Source organism: Meleagris gallopavo, chromosome 1 (assembly GCF_000146605.3).
Source record: "Meleagris gallopavo isolate NT-WF06-2002-E0010 breed Aviagen turkey brand Nicholas breeding stock chromosome 1, Turkey_5.1, whole genome shotgun sequence".
NCBI classification, from domain to species: Eukaryota; Metazoa; Chordata; class Aves; order Galliformes; family Phasianidae; genus Meleagris; species Meleagris gallopavo.
Genome location: NC_015011.2, coordinates 133,768,165 through 133,794,934, shown reverse-complemented (window position 1 = coordinate 133,794,934; position 26,770 = coordinate 133,768,165). Strand labels below are relative to the sequence as shown.

General features: G+C 37.5%; 1 protein-coding gene across 1 annotated transcript in view; it reads left to right on the top strand.

Moving 5' to 3' along the window:
* CUL4A (cullin 4A) overlaps nt 1–26,770 on the top strand; it is a gene marked incomplete at its 5' end in the record, with an annotated part of 36,027 nt that continues 9,257 nt past the window's right edge. Inside the window, 16 exons of the mRNA XM_010728606.2 lie at nt 1–264; nt 3,575–3,678; nt 5,813–5,882; nt 7,570–7,643; nt 8,787–8,949; nt 11,322–11,411; nt 12,277–12,359; nt 14,196–14,263; nt 17,111–17,229; nt 19,474–19,666; nt 20,971–21,075; nt 21,502–21,612; nt 21,928–22,013; nt 22,904–23,011; nt 24,568–24,681; nt 25,730–25,835. Of these exons, the coding sequence (XP_010726908.1) occupies nt 1–264; nt 3,575–3,678; nt 5,813–5,882; nt 7,570–7,643; nt 8,787–8,949; nt 11,322–11,411; nt 12,277–12,359; nt 14,196–14,263; nt 17,111–17,229; nt 19,474–19,666; nt 20,971–21,075; nt 21,502–21,612; nt 21,928–22,013; nt 22,904–23,011; nt 24,568–24,681; nt 25,730–25,835 (1,858 nt within the window). The remainder of the gene's footprint in view (nt 265–3,574; nt 3,679–5,812; nt 5,883–7,569; nt 7,644–8,786; nt 8,950–11,321; nt 11,412–12,276; nt 12,360–14,195; nt 14,264–17,110; nt 17,230–19,473; nt 19,667–20,970; nt 21,076–21,501; nt 21,613–21,927; nt 22,014–22,903; nt 23,012–24,567; nt 24,682–25,729; nt 25,836–26,770) is intronic.

Here is a 26,770-nt window from a genome sequence, read left to right as displayed (position 1 = left end):
GGCCGCGTTCAGGCGCTGCCTTCTCGCGTAGGGTCGCGACCCGCCCTGTGGCTGTGCCGGCGAGCGCCCCTGGGCCGAGCGGAGGAAGATGGCTGCGGGGAGCCGTGCCCCTCGGGCCGCCCTCAGCCGCCTCCGTGTTCCCCCGCAGAAAGGCCCAAACTGCCCGATAACTACACGCAGGACACCTGGCGCAAACTTCACGAGGCGGTGGCAGCCATTCAGAGCAGCACTTCTATTAAATACAACCTCGAGGAGCTCTACCAGGTAAGACTCACAGGGTGTTGTTCTTGCTCTAACGAGGAGGACAGAGTGCTTTGAGATTCGCAGGGCTTCGGATCAAGCAGGATGTATTTCGATTTGTTAAAGGTCGATTACACCTCCGGAACACTCTGTTAGTGCTTTGTTTCCAGACAGTTCACAGTGTTATGCCTCAGCCTCTCACAGCTCCTTGGAGAGCTCCTCTGTGAGCTCTGGGCCCATGAAAAAGCAACTTGTGTCAGGAGATACTGAGAGCTGCACTTGGGTGTCCAGCCACCCCAATGCTCTGCCTGCTCCAGATCCTGAAAATAGTGGGGTCTTGCTCTCTCTGGGCTTTGCACATCCATCTTTTACAATGGCTTTTTTGGTATGTGCTTTGGCGTTTGTGAGTGGCCAGCATTAAAAGTATTTGTTATAACACTCAGACTTCAGTGCCAGTACTCTTTGGGGAACGAAGGAAAGAATCACAGTGCTCGTGTTGTTATAAAACATTATTGATGCAGTAAATTGTGCCGTGCAGCTGAAGTTAACTGTGAGCGTTCTGTGGGTGTTTCTCTGCAGATGTGGATCTCGTTGCCACATCAGCATTGAAGATGTTAATATCCTCACCCCAAATTTTCTAAATATTCAACAGTGATAGTTTCAATGAGATCCATAAAATAGAGATTGTGAGGGAGGAGAAAGGCAGCAGTCAGTATTGAGTCTATGCAGGGAACAATCAGGGTGAGTCTGAGAACTGACCTGACTTCTCTGTGTCATTAGTTGGAGTGTAATGTGTGGCATCAAAATGGCTCATTGTGTGAAGGCATATTGCCCTAATATAACTTACTGCCTTCAAGCTGGACTGATAAATACATCTGCTAATACTTACAGGTTTGCAGAATCTGTATTACATAATACATTTGATGGTTTTAAATTGAGCATTTGAGAAATCCTGCATTTTCATGCCCAGCTAGAAAAAACACATGCTTTGAATGTTACCTAACTTGTTTTCAGAGGCTCAGAAATGAGATTATAGTAATATGGGTATGAAATTGCCAGGGCACAGACTTGAGCTTTAGCAGTAGAGGAGGAGGGAGATCTCAGATAAGCTGTGAAGAGAGAACTGTACTTTTTTGCTTGTTCTGTTTGCCTGTTTGTAAAAATGTGCATGTTACAAAGACAGCCCAGTAGTCTGGAAGTCATTGATGCAAATCAGCAAGATTCCTGTATGCTGGGTGGTGGCTGTGAGCATGCCCATGCATACATACTTATTCCTTCTGCCAAAGGAGTAAGAGGAAGTTCGCATCTTTTAGAAGCCTGACCTGTACATACAGATTGCTGTAACTTTCGGTTGGTGAGCATGGAGCCATCCATAGGGAAAATGTCTGCGTGTGTACTGCTTCTACCTGGCAGGGCTCCTTTTTCTGCGTCTTATCTGGCATCGTGAGAGGAGGAGAGAGAGCCTGCTGGTGCTCAGTGCGGCAGGCAGCGGTACCCCAGCCTGCCTTTGAACTTCTTGATTGATTTATTTAATTTGGCACGGTGGCAGAGTTAAAAACAAGGAACGATCACAGGGCCTGGTGGGAAACCCAAAGCATAGTCTTTCCCAAGCAGCAGTGGTGGCATGGGTTAAAGCACAAAGGTGCTTGGCAGAGGCAGTGAGCAATGGGATGGTGGCAGCCAATTTTTGCTACTAAAATAGAAGTGATGTCTGGGATTGGTGGTAGATTGCCTGGATCTGGGTGGAAGTGGCTGATATTTGATGGGATACAGAAAGTGGGGCAGTGCAAAGAACTGCCAAGTGAGGAGCGTGTGATAAAAATAATGGAAAAAGAAAATTCCCTTCGCAACAAGATCCTAAATAACTTGAAATGGGGCAGCAGCTGTCCTTGAGAGCATGGAATAGAACATTGTTGCAGTAAAAGGGAAAAAAAAAAAAATTGGTTTGAATCTTGATCAGACTTTTGTGTGGGTGGATAGGAAAGGCTGTGTCTTAGAAAGCATAACCAAATATCTGACAAACAGTTGTGTGATTACTGTTTGTTGCAGAGGTCACCTCACATAACCTGTTCTAAGACTGGAATTAAAAAACAGCATAAACAAAAAAGTAGTCACGTAATGCCTATTTGTTTCCATCTTGTATGTTTTGGAAGATAAGCTCTTCAGGATATTAGAACTGACAGAGGAAATAGTACAAGCAACAGTAAGTAGCTTGCTAAAACAGAAGACTCTGCTCAAAACAAGCCATTAATATGGTTATTTGAAACTTGTACATGGCTTGTGTAGGTGAAGAGCCTACAGTGCTGTCTTTCTCATGTCATAATAGATGTGATAATTATTATTACAGCTTTTTTCCCGAGACTCATTGTGTGCAAGATAAATAAAGATCAAATCAGATTTTTTCAGAGGCAGCAAAAAATCTGAACAAAGCAAAACATGCAGAAGAAGGAAATTACTGGTTTTCCCCTCTGCCTTAGTCAAAAAAGGAAAGCAGAAAGAGCTTCCTGAAGGCACTGCTGCAGTGATAAGGCTGTGGTTTGAAGCATACTTCAAGCCAGTGCCACTGCACAAAGAGCCACTTTCCCCTTCACCTTTCTCTTTATCTGTTCATATGCTAACAGTTCTTTTTGTGATCTTAAAGTAAAACAGAATGGAGAACATGTGCTGGTACTGAGGCAAAGAGTTATGTGCTGGCATTAAGCATAACTTGTCACATCTCAAACAAAATGCACAGATAAAGCTAAACTTTGAGGAAAAACAAAGACCAAGCCCTGGGAAAACACCAAGACTTTGTCCAGGTTCACTGATGCTGTCAGCAAATTCATCAGCAAAATATGTGACTGTCAGTCTTTTGGAGCAAAGGAAAAGATTCTTGGGTCATTTGTAGTTGTCTGAGTGAAGGAGTGCTCTAAGTATGATACAGGAGTGTCTCACAAAAGAAAGGAAACTGAGGTGAGGTTAAAGAAAGAGATGAGCTGACTATCTCATCACATCTAACTGCTTTGCTTAACATTCTGTGAAGCACTGAATGGCCAAAAATACTGCTGTAAACTCCACAATCCTCACAGAATGTTTGGCTGTCTTCATTGTGATTCATTTTAGGTGCTGTGGTCTATTAATAAAATAGTTTATTGAAATACGGGACACAAGTTAAAATAAAGCATGCCTGGAACAAAATCTAAATATAGGCAGTGGTATCAAATGAGGCTACGTTTTCTCTTTGGCATTCCCCTGAGTTTCTTGTGAGGAAAAAATGTTGATTACACAGGGACAAAAGTGAGAGTTCACTTAATTTATTTTTTTTAATCTCATCTGTTAACTTTTTTGGTTGTAGGCTGTGGAAAACCTCTGTTCCTACAAAGTCTCTGCTACACTGTACAAACAGCTGCGACAAGTCTGTGAAGATCACGTGAAAGCACAGATCCTTCAATTCAGGGAATATCCTTTTCCTGTGCAAAGAAATTGTTAGATTTCATTATTTTTAAGTAAGTGGGGTTTTTTTAATGGTGGTGTTTGCAAATTGTGCAAAGAGGTGCTTTGTTTACCACTGACATATTTTCAAATGGACCATGAGCAACTTGAGTCATCCAAGGGAATAGTTTCAGTATTTAGAGGCATGGTGGTAATGAACCATTAAAACAAGTATTTGTTTTTTGTTATGAGTGCAAATGCTACACCTAATCTAGAAAACTTCAGGAGCTCTATGAGTCTGAAATCCTGACATATCTAACAGCAGGTGTGGATTTTTGTGGCAAGTGTGTGGTGGAGATGCTTACAGTAGCAATAACTGAAGAAAAAATAGTTTTTAACAACAAAAAGACAACTGGGAGTCTTCTGTGAGATAGTTCTTAAGCCTATCTGTATGACCACTGGTCAGCAGTGATGTGTAATGGAGGCATTCACTGAGCCCTTCAGATACCTCACATGTACCTTGGGAGACAGATTAAAGTTCAGAAGATCACTTGGCTGCTTGTGACTTCAGAGCACTTGCATTTGACAGCAAATTTCCCCATTGTTTTCTCAAGTTCTATTACTAGCTTCTCTTTTTGATGACAAAAGTGCCTGCAGATTTCCTCACGAAGCTTGTGTGCAGCCAGCACTGTTTTCTGAAGCCTGTTGTGCTTTGCATGCTGAGAGCATGCTTTATGTGTCTTGTGCATAATAGCCTACTGGTTTGCACTTGCTGGGGAAGTAGGGTAAGTAGAGCCTATTCCCAGCAGGTCGTTCCCAGAGAGTGTCTTGGCAAACAGATGCTGGAGAGTGCTGGGGTGAACAGATGCTGTAGTGATTTGAGTGCCTGCCCTGTTTCCCAGGTCTCTGGTGGATATTCTGTTACAGAAAATGATTGGTTGAAACAAGAAGAAAAAAGGGAATGGGGCCCAGAAAGAGCCCTCTTTCTAATTGAATGCCTTTAATGTGCTTAGGTTTGTGACTCTCATTTTCTCGCTTCACCGCATTCTCCAGGTAGGTGCCTACGCTCACAAAGAAAATAAATTGCTTTCTCTGTTTCTTTTTTTTTTTCCCCTTTTATATGACTTAGCTCCAGCATGGTGTTTTTTGTTTAAGTTTTTTTGAGTCCCAGTAAAAGAGCCTTGCTTCTACATGTCATACATGAAACACTGATATTGAATTGGCACTGTGAATTCACCTCTTAATTGTGGCTTTTTTTTTTTTAGGTTTGATTTCATACATTTTTAAATCACATCCAACTAAAAACTCCATTATTCAATACGGTAGCCTGTTAAATGTAACTGATCTTTGGTCTGCTTTAAAGCAGTATACAGTTGGCCAGTTTTGCATCCCTGAGTTTTCAGATTGAGAAAATGTTATTACAACTTAAGCTGTAAAACTTTGGTTCTATTGGGTTTGTGGAGAGGAAGCAATGTTTGGAGAGTTGAGAACTCTGTGTTCTACAGGTATACTGCTTTATATCCCAAGGACATGAGATTAGATTAATCAGATTTGACTAGAGGAAGTTGGAGATGGCATTGTGTAAGAAAGGTAGGCAAAGCCACTTTTGGGTTTACTCGTGATACACTAGAATTCTGACAGCACAAGCAACAATTGGATCCATTGTATTACAAGTAAAACTTTATGGTTTAATTAAGGAGACCTAGAGATGTATATGGAAAGAGCACTATTTGGATTTATTGAGGATTATTTGAAACTGTAACTGCTTTCAAGAGATTAGGGTCACTCCTGTGGTGTGCAGTGTGAACTCATTAAACAAAGTAAACCTTTCTATCCAGCTCACCTCCGTGGGTGATAAGGTTGGTTTTGACACTGATGGGATTTTTTTCTTAAATCTGTGTTAGAGCTAGACAGTACAGTCGCTAGATGGTATTAATGAAGGGCTATGAGTGTTGTTCCTTGAAAACATAGGGAGGATTTTTGGAGAGCTGCCAGATCCTGTGCTGGGCAGAAGCTTTGCAATTAACTGTTCATCCCTAGGTAGTCCCAGTAACATCGGAATATCCACGAAGGAGATTTGCTTAATGGCTGGCAAAGATCATCTCTGGAATCTGACCTCAAAAGTTACTGGCAAGCTAGTTTTCCTTAATAGGTGCTGTACAGATTCTCTGGATAGTCTTTTATTTTTAAAGAAGATAAATAAATGCTGGCAAGATCATTGCAGACAAATGGTAAGTTGAGTGCTTGTTCGGAATATGTATCCTTGAGATGTACAGTCTGGCAAAAGGGGATTTGTCATGGTTTTAACTTGGGTCTCTGTTGCACTTCCTCCAAGTTTCAGTAGGATGTTTCACTTTCCCCTTTGCTGGTTGGGAGCAGCAGTTCTATTGTCAAAAGTTACATCCTGCTGTGTTATTGGTTTGCTCTTCATTGATTTTATAATGGTGACCAGCTGGAATATTATCACTCAAACATATTGACTCCAGTGAAGTTGTTCACCAGTTTCTTCAATCTTTGCTTATATAGATAGCTTGAACCACTAGGTTAATTTGTGACTTTTATTTTGTATTTTTTTGCAAGACAGAGATGAATATCCTGACTTACTGGGCTGAGAAACATGAAGATTAAATAACCGAATCTCTTTATTTCTCCCCTTTTTGTCACCTACCTCTATGTTAAATTGTTACCAGGAAAAAGTGCATTCTCAAAAACAATCCATAGGAATTGGCCTTTCAAGACCACTTCATTATAATTCTAAGTTTTCATTGCATTGTCAGCAAGCTCTAGCTACAGGTCCCCAAAATAGTGGGGCACCCAAATTACCTCCTTTTCCCTTCACTGTGAGGGATGGGCAGGTATGTGTATGCATGTTTTATCTGAAATGAAAACGGAGAGTGTTGTGGAAAACATTCTGAACAAATTCCACAGTCTGATGAAATTAAGGTTGAAGGTTATTGCCTTGAAAGTTTAATTGAACTGGACCCGTGTTTTTATAAAAAAAAATATGGTGGTTTTTTTTCTGTGAACTCCGTTGTCTTTAATTACTTTCGAGTGTTCCTTTTATTGGTTTTATTTGTGTTTACTCCTCAGAACAAACAACAACCTGTAGAAAGTGGCTTTCTTGCCCAGGTGCTGAGATAGCACCTGCAGTGTTCAAGGAAACAAAACAAAACCAATCTTGTTGCTGTTTTACTTTAGCATGGTTGGCTAGAAATTGTGTCAGCTTGAGAACTGCTTCAGAAGCAATGAAATCCTTTAGAGGAGGATTGAGTAGGCTTCTGAGGATAGAAAATTCAGTACCTGGCCTGACAGTGAGTTATGCATGGACATCCTGAGGTACTGTAATGCTAAATTAAAAGCTGTGCAGCCTTTTGAATGAATGAAAGTAAAAATGGATGTTTGTGAATGAGTTATAAGATAAAACTCGCTCCTTTTCTCTCTTATTTAAAAAAGAATATGTTTACACATTCTTCCTCTTGTTATAATTAATATATCTTTATTTTTCTCATAAACTTTGTCACTTTCACTGTGAAGACATCATTGCCGAGTTTGTTACTGTCTGCCTAAAACGTTTTTAAGTGAAATCTGTGACAGCAGTTTACTGAAAGTCGATGATTATGCTTGAGTAAATATGTATCTCAGTAGCACTAAAACAGCACTAATGCTAATAAAACTATTCCATTAATTGCTTATGAATTTGAATATTGTCTTGAATGTATTTGGTTATAGTGATTAGTCATAGCATTAATATTAATAAATTACTTTCCAGTAGAGATGCAGGTCACCACAAGGGTTGAAAATTCGTGTACCAGCAATGAAAGTACCATGTGTTTGCGATGTAATTTTTCAGAATTTGCTTTATAATTTAAAGTGCTACATGCCGGCAAAGAGAAAAATGTTTTCTTCATATATTTTCAGATCATGATCAGAAGCATTTTCTTATTTTTGGATCGTACATACGTACTTCAGAATTCAATGCTTCCTTCTATATGGTAGGTATCTACATAAGTGCTCCTTTAATCTGTACAATTTGTACTGTATTTGTAAAGGTTGAAAATATTTTTTTTCTTCACATTATATTTGAGCTGTGTCGTAGGTTGATTAAATTTTTGTATTAATTTGTGGAAACTTAAGTCTCTATCATATCCACCTTCCCGGGAGGTAATATGAGGGTAAAAGAGGAAGGTCGGTCTAGATCAGCTGCCAAGTTTGGGTGAGGCTGTTGCCTCTGGGCCTTTGCTTTTAGTCTAGTGGTTCTTCAGGTGCTCCTGGCTTGGCAAAGTTCAGAGCCTGGCTATTGGCTCTGTTGTTTTTTTTAAATGTTAGGCGCACTCACAAGGTGTAGATCATGTTTCCTGCCCTTGCCTTTTGTGTTGAGACTTGTGGCTCAGAGCTCTGAGGTTAACCCTTGCTTGCTGCTGCAGTTTGAGCAACCCATGGCCATGTCTATTTCTCCGCATTCTTCCTGAGAGATATTTTGTATCATACCAAGACAAACGAACCCATGCTTTGCCGAAATGTTCTGGTGTCAGTACTCTGTCAAAAGCAAGAAAAGATGTAGATAAAATGCTGAAGTAACAGTGGACCTCTTCCCTGCATGTATTACTTGTGTCCTCCCCTCAGCCTGGGGAGGAAGCTGGCAGCCTTCTCCCTTCTCTCGCTGGTTAGATCCCACATGAAGTCTTCCTTTCTGCGCTCTGCATTGGTCTTCCTTCAGCTTTTTGGGTTAGGCTGTCTTTTACTGAAAGCCATCAAAGGAGTCTGCTCATAATTGGTCTTTTTTTTTTCCTTGTACTGAGAATGTCCCATTTATTTATTTATATTTAATTCAGATATATATTCAGATTCAAAATTACAATAGTAATTCTTTTTCGATAAACAGATAATGTTATAGTCTATTATGTGAAATAGATGCAGGCCAGTCACAGTTCTGACCTGAAGTTTATGCATCTGGCAGAACCTCAGTTTATATTTTTGTGATAGTTCTTCTTATAGACTACATACATGATTAATAAATTCTCTCTGTGTAATATATACATATATAATACATATCTTTATACATGCATATTTTCTCAAACATGCACATTTTTTAAAAGAATCAACAAAGTGATGTATTAATTTTCATTTTCACACAGGGACATGGGGCTGGAATTATTTAGAAATCATGTCATTAGTGATAAGCAAGTTCAAAACAAGACTATTGATGGAATCCTTCTGCTGATTGAACGAGAAAGAAGTGGTGAAGCAGTGGACAGAAGTTTGCTGCGTAGTTTGTTGAGTATGCTGTCTGATCTTCAGGTGAGTACAGCAAACCTCAGTCATTACCACGAGTTTTAGAAACTGACTTCAGACTTTTCTGATGTGTGTGTTGTACAGAAATAATTTTATTCTAGTAAACGTGTGCTTCAGAATCTGGCTAACAGATTGAAAAAGTGGTTCCCTTTTCTTTGCCCAATCCACAGTCTTTCATTCTCTATTTCTAAATGAGATTTCTGTGCTTGTTTTTTCTTAGCTGGGGCGTGTCTGTGTTAATTGCTTGTTTTCTAATCCTAATGAAGGTTAAGCATAGCAAGCAAAAAAGGCTGCCTCTGTTACTGTGAAAAGATTTTTTTTTTTTTTTTTTTAGTCCAGATCTTGGTTCTTATCACAACAAAAATAAAATCACCAATTCAGCAAGTGCTTAGCAGAGAAATCAAAGATGGAATGAGATGCAAAGTTAAGGCAGATGTTTTCAAATGGTTATGGTCAGTCTGTAGATGAATGAAACTTTCCATTAGAATAAATGTTTGACAATCAACCAATAGAAAAAAAATATGATTTTGACTTGTATGTATGTTGTCCTTCTCCTATGATGTGCAATAAAATTTAGGAGCGGTCTTTCATTCTTAGAATCTGTTCTACTGCTCTATTCCCAACTGATGTACATTATTACATGACTTGGTAAAGGTTTAAAAAAGAGGGTGAAGGGTTCATAAAACTCTGGGAATATTTAGTCTGGAGAAAAGGAGGCTCAGGGGTGTCCTTATTGTTTTCTGCAACTCCCTGAAAGGAGGTTGTGGTAAGGTGGGGGTCAGACTCTTATTCCGTTGACAGTGATAGAACAAAAGTTAATGGCTCTGAGTTGTGCCAGAGGAGGTTCAGATTGGATATTAGGAAAAATTTTTCTCACCAGAAGTGTTGAGGCAGTGGCACAGGCTGCCAGGAAGGTGGTGGAGTCACCGTCCCTGGAGGTGTTCAAGTAATGTAGATATGTGACATTGAGGGACATGGTTAGTGGGCATGGTGGGGATGGATTGATGGTTGGACTAGGTGATCGTAGTGGTCTTTCCCAACCCTTACAATTCTATGATAAAAGACTATTAAAAAGTGTCTTTCAGTCTGGGAGCTTACATAGCTTTTCTGCTTTCCATGTTAACTTTCCTGACTTTCATCCATAACTTTTAGTGTATCCAAAAGATTTAGAACTGATAATACTGTTCAAGAAGAGAAACTTCGTGTGATATAAAAATCATTAACAGATCTGAAGACATAGATCTGATTTGTGTGCTCTTTCCCACTTTTTTTTTTCCTGTTGCTTGCCAGTCTTCTCTTAACTGCATCAGTTTTTTGTAGGTATTACCAGTGATTTAGCAATGTACACTGCTAACTAAAGATATCTCCTTTATTGTATCCTTCTTACATAACTGTATTTCAGCCTGCAGTCTTCACTCTCTCAGAAGTGTTGTTTTCTTTCTTCACTAGGGAACCTAACAAAATGTATTCTTTTATATTATTAGGCACAGATATAGTTATGATCCTGCCTTCAGGATCTCTGCTTCTCTCTCTTCTTTTGCTGGAGGTTAGCTTGTAGTGAAAGATGAATTAATAATGCAAATCTTACATTTCATTCAAAAACAATTAAGCTCTTACTCATTCCTAATTTTTAGGCAATTACAAAATTGAAGACCAACTGCTGAAAGCTGATTCCTGCTTGCATAAATCTTGTTCTATTGCAGTTCCCTGTTATAAAGCTTTATGTATGGTTTATGTAGGAATAATTTCATATGCTGTTAGCGTAGTTCAGAAAGTTAGTGAAGGAAAGGAAAGTAAGAAATAAAATCTTATGTTCAGTTCTGTTTAAAGAGATGGCTAAAGCAATCAGTCAATGTCTGCTTATGACACTGAGCACCGGCTACAGTCTGAATACCTGTCAAGCCAGATATTTTGTTTGATGCACTGAGGAAAAAGTCAAATATTTGAAAGTACTTACCAGCTTTGTTCCTAAGACTCGTTACTGAGAGCATAGTCACTTTGCTGTTGGGAATTACCTGTTTTGTTTTACCAGTTGGAACTGGCGCAGAAATACCAGTGGGGGCCTTGAGCTCACATGGATTAGGTGTCATTGCTGTGCTGTTGTGTTGAGTGCTGGTGTTTGTGTGAATTAAACAGAAACCTGTCAGTTTAGACAGTTTTAGTGTTGATGACTGAAGCACACACCTATTGCTACACTGGGAAGTCAGCTCCAATTGTAGTCTTTCTAAAACCAGTAGGGAAAAAAGCAAACTTCGGCGTTTATTTTAAACATTTATTTTGCCTTCCTGAGACTTTACTTGCCCCCTATGCCTGACAACCAGGGTACACTACCTTTATTGGCAGCTTAATGTAAGTAATTAAATTGATTTCTCGAACAGGTTTACAAAGAATCATTTGAACAGAGGTTTCTGGAAGAAACAAATTGCTTATATGCTGCAGAGGGCCAAAGATTAATGCAAGAAAGAGAGGTAGGTGCATGCTATAGTTAACTGTTTTTATTTTAATTCCATCTGCTATGGGATTATGTGGGAACTTCTGGTAGCACCACAGAGTGAATACTAAAAGAAATTTACAGGGCAAATGATGTTTATGCTTTGGGGACTGCAATATTGTATCAAAGAAAAGAACTGATTCCAGTTTGCCATAATGTTGGGTATGAATATATATATACATGTATAGTATTTGTATATTGCATATAGGAACATAAAATAAGGGTGGAGAAGTCAAGTGACATTTTCTGTTGCTAAAGTCATGCTGCCAAAAAGTTCATATCTATGTAAAGCTTAAAAGTGTACCATGAATAGTATTTTGGCTCAAAAGCTGTGAAATATCCACTGGCACCATTCTACTCTGTACTTAGTAGCTAAATTAACTGTTCACTTTTAATATATATATTAATATATATTAATATATATATTTGCATTTATTTTGCTGTTTTGTTCCAGTTACTTATTAGTTAAGTAGACTTGAGACATCTTTGTTTTCTGTGCTTTTGAGATGAAATTATGCTCTGTGGTGGGCAGCCTGAAGATGTGTTTCTTCCTGAAAACATACAACAGTATTTCCTGGTTGTCTAAAATAGAGCATGTTACCTTTATTAATTCAATTTTAACACCGACTCTTGACCAGTAGAAAATAGGTAGGTGCAATTACAATACTTTTATTATGAGGTAATATTGATTAGTAAAAACATAGATTGTGTAACACATTACATACTTGTGGAATAGTTATTTCCAATCTGTGCTCTCTTTAAATTTGTAGTTTTAAAATACAAAATGATCATTCATGCTATTGTACTTAACTGTTGAATTTGTCATTCTCTTATCTTGCAAGGTCCCAGAATATCTTCACCATGTTAGTAAACGTTTGGAAGAAGAAGGAGACAGAGTGATAACATACTTAGACCACAGCACACAGTGAGTACAAATTTTGTCATTTTTAGCATAAGTCAAGCGTCCTTTATAAAACAGTGTGACTATCCATAGCTGTAGAGACACAGATCATCTCTGTAGATACTATTTGGTGTTTTTATTGTTTTTTTAAAGACTTTATTTATTTAAAATCCAAATATTCCTTGAGTAAAAGGGGAGAAATTCATCTAGAAAACTTCCAGTATCATTTGAAGTCAACCAGATATAACTCACATATGTGTTTTGAAATTAGTAGCTGATTTTGAACGTTCATAAGGGAACATTCCCTACGGGGAAGAAATGTAAATTATGACATAGAGTAGAGAACATGGATACAAACATTCCATGTTAGTTTACAGTGGATCAGCTTTGGTACAGCTGCTGCCAATGGATTGTTCAAGGTAGCTTGTTCTTTTCCTCACTGAGATATTGAGTAAGAGCATGCATTTTACTGGGATAAGAATGCATAGTCACTGATGGGCTATAAATGTATATATAATTTATAAATAATGCAGCAGTTGTTCTTTTTAAATAAAGAACGTAACTAGATAGAATTAGCTTAGAGTTTTTTGCCCTCTCACCTTTTTATTTCCGTTAGGTGGTGTTGGCATTTCATTGGGTGTTAAAGGGATAATTGAGTAACTTATCTCTTTTTGTCCTATATATATGAAGAAAATAACTAGTTAAGCACATGCCTTGCATATCATGGTACATATTTGAGCTTGAGTTTTCTTGCAGAGTGTCTAGCTTCTTCATGCAAAATTAGTCATGTGAAAACATATGGAATTATTTCTGTACGTAAATAAGATACTCTATCTGCTTCTTAGTAAATACTCCTCTGCCTCAGGCAGACCAGTTATCCGTACTTTTTCTGTAGGCAGAAGGTCTTCTGGGGTAACAGATGATATTTTATGCAACCTTGAATCCTGTTCTTGAGGACAATCCGCAGTTGTAGATAGCAATATTTGGAAGTTTCAGGGAAAACGAAGGTAGTCATAAAAATGGTGTTGTATATGAAGTCTTAGGAGCACTTTAGGAAAGAATAGAATAAGGACCTGTGGTGCCCCAACACTGTCCTAGTACCTGCCTGTTTTCAACTCAGCATATTTTCTGAACCTAGTGCTGTTTGCCTGTTTTGTATTATGCAGTGAATCTCTTTGAAATAGTTGTGCCATCTCGCTTGGATTCATGTAAGCTTTTCCATCTATGGCATCTTCTGGCAAGGAGATTCCCCTCCTAGCAGCACACCAGCCACCACGTAATAGATCACTTTCTTTTGTTTATTTCATGTCCCCAGCTCCTATGTTGGAAAGGAGAGTGATCAGCCTGTTCCTTTTCACTTTTTTTCCTGTCCATCAGTGTACTACTTTATGTATGTCATCTCTTTCCCAGGTCAGAGAGTCCAAACCCAAATGTGTACAGTTGTTTCTCTTGCAACTGCTGTTACATAATTTGATCATCCCTATTTTCTTTTTTGGACAATTGCAAATTTGAATCCCTTCTTTTGATGTGAAGGGCCTAAAACTGTATATTGTATATAATTATTTGGCATTCATAGGTGGCTTTTTGGCAAAGGTGGGGACTTAAAAAGGACTTTTGGTATTTAAGTTCCTGCTTGTTATAGCTTGCTTTTTAGTATTCAAAACTGAATTTGTTTTTAATCCATTGTTCATTGTTTTCCTTGTTATAACACTTTTTTTTCTTAACATGTAGGCTCTGTTTTAAGTAGAAAATTGTTGATATTTTTAATATGATAATGTGAATTGCTCACAAATGCACTGTGACAGGAGGTAACTCCCTTATACCGTAGTACTTCTAATATACTTCTCTTGCCTTATTTAGGAAACCACTGATTGCTTGTGTGGAGAAACAACTACTAGGAGAACACCTAACAGCTATTTTGCAAAAAGGTATTTTTTTAAATTAATTCATTCGTTGATAATCAACAGATTCTCATAGTCTGTGATAACTATAGGATCCATAGCTTTTATTTAATGAGATGTATTAGCTGTGGAAAAAGAACTTCCTTGGACACAGAAAGCTAATTCAATAAAACTGTTACAGCCATTGTGCCATCAGATCCTGTATGTGGAAACAAATATCTAAAATGTAATTCCATATTTGTATATGTTGCTAAACCCCATAAGTTCCCTTTGGCTCAGAGCAATGGGCTTAGGGATTGCTTTGGAAGTGTTGATTTCCTTGAACTTGCAAACTTCCGAGTGAAAGCTGCAAATATTGTTGTAGTCTTTTTTATGTGATGGTTACAGAGTGTGAGTGCAATGTCCTTGTGACTGGATGGTTAAGGAGTTGTGAGTTATTGGAACTTACAGCAGTCAGAGGCAATACACTTCTTATGCTTTTATTTGTATTGCACCTTCTGGCTGGCAAATCCAGATTTGAACTAAAGTCTTCTAAGGAATTCTTTATTCAGTTATTAGTGTCTTCCAATCAGCATTTTTCTTTCCCTCTTAACTTTTAGTGTTTGTCTTTATTCCCTAAATTCCTGGGTTTGGTCTGACCTTTCAGTATTTTAAGTGATCCTTTTCTTTTCTTGCACTAGCCACCTTTCAGGCTTTAGATCTTCTAGCAAGTTATGCTTATAGCTTTGTTCTTTTACTGCTGCAGTACTGATGACCCTAGTACTCTGTTATCTTCAGCCTCCAGCGCATCAATGTTTAATACTTTTGGGTTGATAGATGTACTCCTTTTGCTTATTTCTTTGTTCCCCTTTTAAAGACAGACATATGCATACAGTTTTCTCTGAACTACTCTGGGAATAGGTTATTTCACTATTTTCAATACACTTGCAAAAATAAGCTTGTTTATTCCATCTTAGTTATTTTTATATAATTGTAAGAATAACCTGTACTTTTGTTGATACGTGTCAGTTTTGCTTGCTTTTTAGTACTATTTTAAAGTCACTTTGCCAGTGATAAATGTGTTCGTCAGTTGGCTTAGTCACAAAATGTTCTTGTTTTAATCTGCATTCTCTCTTGGTTAATAATGTACATTCACTGTCCATCTACATTTGTGAAGTTACTATAATTCAGGATTGTAATACTGTTGGATTCTTTTGCATTCTATGTCTACACATTTTATTTATTTAAAAAAAAAAAAAAAAGAAGCAAGTCTAACATCACTTGGCTTACTTCACTTTCTGCATTCATTTGATCCAGGGCACATTGTAATCCACTTATAACATCCTAGTATTCAGTGCAAGTAGAAGAAGATACTGCCTTTTGTAGGTTTTGTTCCTTAGGAGAGAGAAGGCATATGATGTAGTCAGTTTGATACAGGAAAAAAAAGCTTACAAATGCAGGGTATGTATGCGAACTTTATTTCTTGTATTGTTCTGACTGCTATTTAATAGTTACTGCATTTTTTTTCCATTGTGATTATAATAGAAATTTGTAAGGCTGTAACAGTGCTTTCTGGAAGTTGTGTGTTGTGTCAGAGGAATTCCCTCAATATCTTTTTTTTTCATTGGTCAAGGATGTCACAAAGTATTTTTTTTCCATCACGGTTTGTATGCCAGAGGAAGAAGGAAGGCTGAACTTTATCAGCTAGGTTGTAACAAAGCAAATACTGCATTGGTCTCCTAGATGAGGAGGGAGTGATGCTTGGATGTGATAGAATTGGCATTTCCAAATTTCAGCACCAAAAGAACATCAGTCACACGTGTTAAAGTTTGTGTAATTTATTATTTTGTATGCTTTTAAAGTATTTTAATTCTTCTGTTCTCTCAGAGTGGGCAAAAGTTGACCTGACATCATTCTTGAACATTATTTGCCTTTCTGAACATGTAAATAAGTTAAAATTGCAGTATTTTGAGATGAAGGAGAGAGTAAAAAAGGGAATATTTAAGTAAGGCTTTTAAATCCTTTGTAATCTAATACCATTTAAAATTTTAAACTAATTACATATATGTTGTGCATGAAGTAGAACAGTTGTACAGTATCAGCTACACTGATGATGTGCGTTGTCAACTTGTGTAGAATCAAGCTTTTTGGATTTTAAACACTGGCATAAGTGCTACCTTCCCATTTTACTGGAGCCTCTATCACTAACACCAGGCAGTGGATCTGTGATTGCACTGGGAGTAAATATTCAATGTAAAATTTGAGAATATGGTAGTTGTAAAAAGCTTTCCATTTAGCCTTAAGCATTGTTTCTCCACTCATTACTCCAAGGCCTAGTCTCATGTAGGATGAACTGAAAAGGCAAAAGTTGCTTGGAAACAATTTGTAATTGTGTTTATTACATCAGTATGGATTAGACCATTTATATCGTGTTCTTAATCTAAAAACATGACTCAACATATTCCAGAGAAAAAAAAATCTTGTCAAATATATATCTTTGTTTTAAATTTAGGACATTTTACTTAGCATAGTTTTTGACATTCCTTAGAGATTCTGTGAGATCTTTTGATAGAACTCTACACTTAAAAACAAGCACTGTTCATAAACATTCTGCAAAAGGCTTTGAGTCAGCACTTTATTGGGAAAGTAGTTCAGCTGACTTAAAATATTGTAACAAGAGTCATTTCAGCTGGTTTATACCAGGGAACATGTTAACCCTGAGCATAACACTCACTTTTAGAAATGTTGTCTTTAAAAGTTTGTACTTCTAAGCACGCTGGAGAGTCTGTTGGTGTATTTCATAGAGATTTTTGGTTTTCTTATATTTCCAATTGTGTTACGCAGTTCTATTCAAATTTGCTTGCACCTCTGATTTTCTTTTCTTTTCCTTTTAAGGACTTGATAACCTGCTTGATGAAAACAGAATATCAGATTTGACCCAGACATACCAGCTGTTCAGCAGGGTAAAAGGGGGGCAGCAGATTCTTCTACAACATTGGAGTGAATACATCAAGGTATTTCACAGATCTGTTAATACCCTCAAAATGTATGCTGTTATCATAGGTTTATTCTATCAAAAAGAAGAATAGTATATCATTAGGCATATGCATCAAAGCTGTTTTAAGCAAATATGTTAATGCATTCTTCCCCCCCTAAAAATAATCACATGGTGAGAAACAGCAACACTTAAATTTTGATTTTAAATTCTTAACTACTTGGAATTGCTTTCATCATACATTTGAACAATACACAAGAAGTTATTCTGGTTTAGTTCTAGATAGGGCCATATGCACACTTGTTTAGAGTATGCTGGATTGTAGAATGTATTGAGTTTCAGTACGAATATATTCACCTGTTTTACATACTTGGAAATACAGGAGAATAGCAGAATGCAGCTGTTCTGCTGCAGGTTGGCAGTGCTTCATGTTACCAACATAGAGCAATGCAGTCAGTAAGATGAATGCTTAAGTTGTTTTGAAAGGAACACTCCATTTGAAAATCTGTGATCAAAGTGGTATTTAGATAATTCTGGTCTGTTTAGCTAGGTGTAATAGTAAGGTAACGTGCTGCCTCTGAGCAGATGAAGCAGCAAAGCTTCACAGAAAATATTTTTCTCTGGAGTTAATTCCTCACGTAGTTCTCTCCTGAATAATCCATGGTTACCTCTTCCTTAGAGGCAAAGTGCACAACATCAGTTTGTTGTGGAGGTGACTTTCTGGCTTACGCATACCTAGAGTTATGTGCAGCACCTGGAGAGAGACCATGTCCCCATCCACCCCCAAAGCTGAGACAGTTTGCTAAGCTTATAGTTGAGCAGTGTCTCCACCACCTGCTGCCCATAGATATGTAATTACCTGGGGCAATATGTAGAAAAATATGGAAAGGAGGACCAGGACCTTGCCTTTCAGCAGCTGCGAGTTGGCTTACCATGCCTTGTGTCGCAGAATCAGATCTTCAATAGCCTCGTTTTAAAGAAACTTTTTCACATGCTCAGAAATCTAGAAACCTAGATCTGTAGAGTCAATAAATCTCCATTCCAACATTCTGTATGTTAGAGTGCATTAAAGTGAAGCTTCAGGAACTTAAATTCTATCCTGTGAAGCAGCGTAAGAAAAATTTCAGAGACAAAGTCCTGAAGGGAAGATAAGTGCTCTGCTATAGTCACCTTTTTATGATTTTAGGTGTGCCACTTAGCTCTGTATATCTCAGCTCCCCATTTGCAGACTGGAAAGATGCTTTGCAGCTTTAGAACATAGATGATGGAGGCTGAGAGAGATCCAGATGCTGTTAATGAAAGGGAAAATGGGCTTAATGCAAGATATATATAATGAGTCTAAGGACAATTGGCACTCTTGTGTTTGACTTGATTCACTCAGAAATGATTCTTGAGAAAGATCTTAGTGAAGACTGCAGGGATAATGAGGTATCAAGGTGGAAATTTTCATGCTTGTGAGAAATTTTCTCATCTTTGCTTAACTTTGCAATATGGTGGAAAGCATACCACCGTATTGATATAAATACACCAATTAAATACTATTCAGCTCTTACTGTGCAGGTGTTCCTCTTTCTCATGGTGGAAAACTACTCGTTCTTTGTAGAGCAATGATTGTGTTACGAAGCAGCTGTAAATTGTCTGATAGGTTAACCTCATGGGATGGTTTGGTTCAGTAGGCAAGGGTTACCATAGCCCTAGTTCTTGGATATTAAATGAACAAGAAAAGAAAGTTGGGTCTGTGGTGGCTTCTTGCCAATGGGAAAATCCTTTTTGTTGGAAGTCAGCTGATCTGGAGCCCTCACAGAGTGAGAAATCTTGAAGGGATGAGCAGCAGTTGGATTACAGCCCTCTGTTCTTGTCAGTGGAGCTCACTAGTGGGGTCCAGAAGAATGGTACGAAGTTTGCCATTACACTTTCTAAGGCAGTTTCCATATAATTTCTTTTACATGAATCATGTAGTTCTGTATTTAACTGTAAACTTGTACATCGTGCAGTCATGTCTACTGTGTATTTTTGTTTAGCTCCTGTCTTAAATGTGTATAATCTTTAAATCAAACGCTAATGTTTGAAATCCATTAATGTGTGTCTGGGCTTTTATTTTAAATTTTAATGCATCTCATTTTCTGAAAATGTCAAGTCACATAAGTAGCTCTGTAAAATTATTATTCTCTCTAATGATTAATTTTATAAGGGTGAATGTGTCTGTTGGGGGAGACAGGTAGTGCTCTAAAGTATTTTATTATCAAAAGTGTTTGTTTTACAGAACTTTGGGACAACAATAGTGGTTAATCCTGAAAAGGACAAGGATATGGTGCAAGAGCTACTAGATTTTAAGGATAAAGTGGACCATATCATAGAAGTGTGCTTTCAGAAAAATGAAAAATTTATAAACTTGATGAAGGAGTCCTTTGAAACATTTATCAACAAGAGACCAAATAAGCCTGCAGAATTGATAGGTACACAAATATTTTTCTGTAAAATATTTCCAAAATCTGTAGAAAGCATGATAAGATGATGCTGCTGAGTGTGCTAGCGCAATAGTGGTGCATTATGCAGTTGCTTTAGGAGATTTGCTTTGGGAGCACTGCGGGGTGTTGTTTAGGTGTGTGCGGTGTCCCTGAGGAGTACATCACTTTGCTGTCCTGCACCATGCTTCCTGCACTGCAACTGGGCTAACTTGTGCTCAGGGAGCGCAACGTGAATGCTGCCAGTGATGTGAAGGGCTAGGGGAAGTATAGCCAGAGCAGAATTCTTAACTGCGGTGGCAGATGAGTTCTCTGGGTGTTAAAGATCTCTCAGAAAGGAGTAAGTACAGCCCATCTGACTTGAAGGAACTGTTGGAACAATTTTAAGGCCTTCAGATAGAAGGAAGAAGAAAAAATTGAGTATCTTGAAGGGAGAACTAACGCTCATTAATAAGGGGAAAAGTATTTTTACTGGGACTATCCCTGATCTGGCAAAATCTGGCAATCTGTTTTACCTACAGCCAGCATAGCTAGGACATTTCCCATCAGTAGAGGATCCTGTTCCTTGTTTTTTTCCTCTCTTGCCTCTATTCAACATAGTTTGTGGCTTCATCCTAAAATAAACTTGGTGGATCAAATTGTGCATATAGTGAAAACAGGTTAAAGCCATGATACAGCCTGCTGTCATCTGCAGATTGTGATGTTTCAGCTATTGCAGTGGTTTCCTTCTTACCCCAGTAGGTTGTGTAGGGATACTAACGTGGCTTAATCGACATTTAGCTAAATTCATTGCTTAACAGTATTTCTGGCATTCTGAAGCTACTAACTTGAAAGCATCGCTTCTGTTTAAATTTTTGTATGCTCATAGCAAGGAGCAAGAGGGGTTTGCTAAAGGTCTACAAAAACTACAGTCCTCTTTGTGTTGTTTGTTTCTGTTTCTCATAAAATACATTCATATGCATTGTACACTTTCAGAATGTTGTCTTTCAATGAGTAATGTGCTTGCAATGAATATAACACAAAATGTGGGAACTTCTACTGTGTCAATTTTAATGATTTTACTGTGTTCTTTTCTTGGATGGCTCCTTTTTGTGATTTTTTTTTTTCCATTATGGCAGTAGTTACAATAAGCATTCTATCATTCCACTGAATAAAGGGGTGGGAGAACAGAAAACAGAAAGCTTAGCACTTACCCTATATTTTTAATATACAGCACTATTTCAAGTGGGAAGTGCTTAAGTTGGTGATGTAAGAGTTTTATTTTTTTTAAGGTGTTAATTTTTTTTTATTTGTAGCAAAATATGTGGATTCCAAGTTAAGAGCTGGTAATAAAGAAGCAACAGATGAAGAGCTGGAAAGAATCCTCGACAAAATCATGATCATATTTAGATTCATTCATGGTAAGAAATATCTGTTCTAAGTTACTACAGTTAAAAGTATTTTCTTTGCTACTAGCTGAACTTTAGTCCTCTGAGGACTGTAAGAGATCATTTTTAGCGTGAGCTTCCTCAAGAATTAGTCTTATATCTGAGTTGCATTACAGTTGAAGGAGCACAATAAATACAACAGGAAGGACAAGCTTCTTTGAAGGTGAAGTTACGGTCTATGGTGGAGACCGAAGAGTGAGAGTAAGATTTAGCAAAGTATGGTAGTAGAATAATTCAAACATAAACAGAACCAATTGTCTATGTAGTTTTCTTTGTTGTTGGATAGTGAATATTGATCTACTGATCAATGTGTTATGAGTTAAGGCTTGTGTCACAAACCTGAAGTGCGATGGTGCAAATAGAATGTATGACTTTATTTTTGTTTCAATTTCCATGCAGGTAAAGATGTGTTTGAGGCATTCTATAAGAAAGATTTGGCCAAAAGACTGCTGGTTGGAAAAAGTGCATCTGTAGATGCTGAGAAGTCCATGTTGTCAAAGCTTAAACATGGTAGGCATCTTCAGCTGTATTAAGTGTTTATTACTTTCTGGAATGTAATTTGGAATTCTCATTATCTCATGCTTTAAACAATGACAAGCCAGATCTTAAGTAATATCTGAGCATTGTGCTCAGTGAGAACTATTGGGTTGACTTCTCAGAGATGTGACTGGTTCATTTAATCTGTCTATTAGGAGCAGAATACGTACATAGTTGTGGGTGCTCCAAACCCTGGCAAATCTGGCACAACTATCTCTGGTTAGACCTTCATAAATTGTTCTGTGCTTGTTTGTAATTGTGGGATTTTTGCTTTAATTTGTGTGACAGAATGTGGGGCTGCTTTTACCAGCAAACTGGAGGGCATGTTCAAGGACATGGAACTGTCAAAAGATGTCATGGTTCAGTTTAAGCAGGTACCTTCAGATCGTGTTTATGTGCTAAATTTTCAACAGCAGTGGGGAAGCATAGTGTTCATATTGTTAAATTTGAATTACGCTAAAATGAAATTAAACAGCTTTTGTGCAAGGCCCTGATCATAGTCACAGGGAGTCCTTATGTATCTATTTGTAGAGCAGAATTTATTTATTCTTTATCTATTCAGAGATAATCTTGTACAGGTTTATGTGATTTCTTTTTAAGCAAATTGAAGTCTAAATGACATGTAGTAATTTAGTTTGCTGACATCCTTTAAAGTCCATATTCCTTAATTCTGTAAACTATTGTTTCTCTTTGTGAATGACCTATGCCAGAGAAACTCCCCACAGGCTGCTAAAATGCATAGAAACCTTTATATATCTCAGGCACTGAACTTCAGAATGTTTGGTGACTGAGAAAATATGCTACAAGAAAATGTTGTGCATGCTTGCCCTGTTGTTACGCTTCTCCCAGGCACCTTTTTTTGGAGCCTTACTGTGGACCAAGTACCGGGATAGAGGTCTGACTTGGAGCAGCTGCTCCACTACTGCTAAAATACTATAGTGATTTTTCTGTCCCAGACTTTTTGGCCTGTTGAGGAGTGATCTTATACTGAAATTATAAGAAAATAGTGTTGTCTCACAGAAAGCTAGAAGTCCCAGGGAACCTTAAAATTTTTGTTCCTGGCTTCTGATCGAAACCTTTTGTTTTGTCTTTTGTTGTGTGTGTGTGTGTGTGTGTGATACCCTGTATCATGTCTAATGAAGGATGTGACCTGTAGGAATTCATCATTATTCTCTGAAGCCTAGATTTCTAATTTAAGTATATAATTTTTCTAATTTATCATGCAAACAGTATACCTGAATGATTTTTGTCTCTTGTATTTTAGTATATGCAGAACCAAAGTGACCCAGGAAATATAGACCTGACAGTAAATATATTAACAATGGGATATTGGCCAACTTATACACCTATGGAAGTTCACTTGAATTCAGAGGTTAGTTTTTGAATTTTCCTTCTAAGTGCAGTTTATGTAGTAGTATCATAATCAGTATCGTAGGATGAATTAATGCCCTTAATGTAATGTATTTCTGCAAGACTTTTAATACTTTTTTTTCTCATTTCAAAGATTGAAAAGTACAAAAGTTAAAACATAGTGGATAAAATCTGCTCTGGGGTTTTTTCAGGTGATTGCTTCACTTAATTTTTTTTAACTTCCTAATAATGATAGTCTCAAATTTAGTATTAAAGGGAAATCAGTGTCCTAATTAACATTGCATTTGAGCATCAGTTTGAAAGAGTTCACCTTAATTAGCCAGTCTAGCTACAATAATTATGCATGTTGATCCAGCCAATAGTTACATTACTGCATTATCTTATTTTTTTTTCCCATGAGATCCTTCTTCTCTGTAATGTCTCATAAAACTAGCCCCAGCATTTAAATAGTGTGTCTGAAAAAAAAGACTGCTTCCAAGTTGACAGATTTTTGCAGTGCTCATATCTGTAGTTATATATATATTTGGAGTACTGCTTCCTGCACTACCTTTCTTGATCTGAAGTGCAGCAAGCACTTAGGAGACCAGAGGTGGTGACAGCGCTCCCATTCAGTTCAGAACGGTGGAAGCTTTTGTGCATTTGCTTCTATGCCACGTTTTCCTGGAATGAAGAGCCATGAAGATGATCAAAGGGCTGGAACACTTCTCTTGTGCAGACAGGTTGAAGTAGCTGGGCTTGTTTAGCTTGGAGTAGAGAAGGCTCTGAGGAGACTTCACTGTTGTCTTCCAGTACTTAAAGGGAGATTATAAGCATGAGGGAGAAACAACATTCTACATGGTCTGATAATGATAGGACAAGGGGGATTGGCTTTAAAATAAAAGAGAGGAGATTTAAGTTAGATGTTAGAAGGAAATTCTTTCCTCAGAGGGCGGTGAGGCACTGGCACAGCTGCCCAGAGAAGTGGTGCCCATCCCTGGAGGCATCAAGGCCAGGTTGGATGGGGCCCTGGGCAGCCTGAGGGCTGGGGCTGGGTGGGCTTTGAGGTCCCTTCCAACAAAAGCCATTGTGTTATTCCTCAGTAGCACACTATTTTGGAAGGGTCCAGCCTGAACAACACATCATGAAAGTGGAGGAATAAAAACCTGTTACTTGGAATTCAAGCACTGGAATCAGACTTGAGTCTCTGTAGGACGAATGGAAGGAAGGAAATTAGTAGTCAGTATGCAGGTGTGAGATGTATGCTTTTTGTTGGATGACTGCTTGGTCAGAAGCGAAGTCCAGGACAAGAACAATATTTTAGAGGTTTAAAAGCATTTATGGTTCTTCCATTTCACTTTTATTTAAGAAAAAAAAATCAGAAGTTAAAAGCTACATTTGAATAAAGAATTTATTTTTTGCAGAGTAGCACCAATGTGTTTGAGAACAAAGTTTAGCTCTTTTGCACAAAAACACTTAGTTTGAAATATTGTTGAGGAGAACCAAAGAAATTATATATGAAAACATCCAGCATCACTGTACTGGTAAAACACTGATAAACTTTGTCTCTTTGTTTTGCAGATGATTAAGCTTCAAGAGGTATTTAAAACCTTTTACCTAGGAAAACATAGTGGTCGAAAGCTTCAGTGGCAGACCACATTAGGGCATGCTGTCCTGAAGGCGGAATTTAAAGAAGTGAGTTTGTTCATAGAAGTTTGCTTATTTAATGCTTAGCCTGTTAGGATAAAATTAAAGTTAGATATTCAGAATCTAGTCATGTTTAGCATTTCTTTTTTTTTTTTTTTAATAAAGGTGTTTAGTGAAAGAACAATCGCTGTTCAGTAGTTTTATTTTGAACAGAAAGTGGGCTTTTTCTAATGAAACAAATACTGCCTAGCTAAAAGACACAAGTGAAACCTTCCATTTGTATTAATTGGAACAAAACTATTGAAAGAAGGAGGGTTGTAATAAAGAAGGAAACTAAAGAAAAAGTCAGCATCTTATTTTTAATAGAGGATTGTTTTGATCATAGAAATAACTGATGACATTTTTAGAATGCTTAACTGTTGCAAAAGGAGACTGAAGGGCATTAGTGATGTAATGACTTGTTAAAATTTAAACACTTGTTAAATTATTTAAGTCTTAAATAATCACATTGTTTCTTAATGTGGTTTTGTTTCTTCTCATGGAATATCTTGCCTTGCTAATGAATGCAATTTAGTTGAAATAGAGTAAACAACAACAGTGTTATTTTATAAACTCATTGTAAATAAAGAACTTAGGATTTTGGCACTATATCACTAGGATAGATAGATCTGTTGTTAATTGACCAAAGATTGTACATCTGTCTGAAGAGTTTCATTTATTTCCTTTTCATTGCTAACTGGAACAAACATTTTATTACTGATGAAAGGGGGTTGAAGCATAAAGACATTTGCAACTGGTTGTAGCAAAGCCAGAATTCTATATATTGTAATTAAAATGAAGTGGTGTAGAGTAAATGCTAGACTGTTCTAACGAGGTTCTGGTTTGTACTGTATTGCTACTGTTTGATAAACAGAAAGGTTTTAAAAAATATCCTGTTTCTTTCATACTGCATTCAAGCAGATTTTTCTGTGTGACAGGCACAAGAATGCACATCTATAAATAAAGATTGTACAGCTTCTCTAACTTAACAGATTTGGGAGATACGAGAGAATATGGTCTGAAAATTACTTCTAAATATCTGACATTTCTTTTTTAGGGAAAGAAAGAATTTCAAGTGTCGCTCTTTCAGACATTAGTGCTGCTTATGTTTAATGAAGGAGATGAATTCAGTTTTGAAGAAATTAAAATGGCCACTGGTATAGGTAGGAGAAATACTTTGTTTCTTAAATTTATTAATTGAGTGACTGACAATTATGAATCTGCAGGTAAAGACCTCACTTTAAGAATGCTACTATCAATCTGTCAGTTTTACAAAATACATGATTGCAATTCTTAAAATGCGAGTGGTGATAAAGGCTTGTTATGTGTACAAATTATTTCTGTTCTAGCACACTTTCAAGTGTTATAATCTGAAAATGATCTGTTATGGAATGCTGCCATTTTGGGGTGATTCAAGAGATTATTTCAATTGAACTGTTCTGAGAGCATGACCATCTCTTTTTCACCACTATTGTTGGAGTGCCCTGTTCACAATAGATCTGATTTGTTAAAAAGAGCAGAGTCCAGTAGTGAGTATATATGGTACCTGTTCCTTTTGCACTTCGAATCTGAAGATGGATGGAATATAGAAAACTGGAGGAAAAAAAAACTGTAGTTTTCTTTTTAACCAGAGGTAGTATCTATTGCAGTAGAATATTCTTAGAGCTTTTTGTTCATTTGTTTCTCTAATCTTTATGCTTCCTTAAAACAGTTACTGCCATTGGCATTAAAAAGGATAACTCTTCCATGGCTTTACTCTCTGCATCAACCAATAGATCATATCCAGTAGCCTTTGCTTGTCAAACCTTAAGATCAATAAAACAACTGCTGAAGAAGTATCTGAATACACACAAACACTAAAATACTGTAAATATATTTAATGAACATTGTAAAAAGGGATTGTCAAGAATCCCTGTGGTTCAGAAGGATGCATTTCAGAAGGCAGCACAGCTTAAGTACTCACAGAATCACAGAATGGCCCTGGTTGGAAGGGACCTCAGGGATCATGAATCTTCTACCCCCTGCCACAGCCAGGGCCACCAACCTCCTGATTTAATACTAGACCAGGCTGCCCAAGGCCCCATCCAACCTGGCCTTG